Source organism: Penaeus monodon, chromosome 30 (genome assembly GCF_015228065.2).
Source record: "Penaeus monodon isolate SGIC_2016 chromosome 30, NSTDA_Pmon_1, whole genome shotgun sequence".
Taxonomy (NCBI): Eukaryota; Metazoa; Arthropoda; class Malacostraca; order Decapoda; family Penaeidae; genus Penaeus; species Penaeus monodon.
Genome location: NC_051415.1, coordinates 19,847,702 through 19,848,101, shown reverse-complemented (window position 1 = coordinate 19,848,101; position 400 = coordinate 19,847,702). Strand labels below are relative to the sequence as shown.

The 400-nt window shown below is 37.0% G+C and overlaps 1 protein-coding gene across 6 annotated transcripts in view; it reads right to left on the bottom strand.

Moving 5' to 3' along the window:
- Positions 1-400, bottom strand: part of LOC119592617 (protein ECT2-like) — a 21,585-nt gene that overhangs the window by 14,397 nt on the left and 6,788 nt on the right. For all 6 annotated transcript variants that reach the window (XM_037941501.1, XM_037941500.1, XM_037941505.1 and 3 more), the window contains exon 6: positions 114-257. In XM_037941501.1, the coding sequence (XP_037797429.1) occupies positions 114-257 (144 nt within the window). The remainder of the gene's footprint in view (positions 1-113; positions 258-400) is intronic.

Below are 400 nucleotides of genomic sequence, written 5' to 3'. Positions count from 1 at the left end.
ACATGTGTGCATATCAACTTATTTTTCAAAAAGTAATATTTATGATTTACAAAACAACACTAGAAATATCCACTACATAAATTCACTCATCAAACATATCAACAACCCCTTACCACATGAGTTGCATGCTGGTCATCTAATGTGGTCAGCACGCCCCCATTCTGCCGGACAAGGTCTTCCATCTGCCCCTGGTCTTCAGAGGGGAAGCCCAACAGCACCATTCTCAGGTTGTGGAACACTCTTATTTTGTACTTCATCTGTTTCAGAGGAGAAAGAATTATGTATACAATAAGACTAATGTGCTCTCTTTTTCCCCCTTCCTATGAATAATACTGTTTACCAGTATACTGTGTGTGAAGATTTCATGAATGTAATAATATTTAAATACTTATTGTTTGCT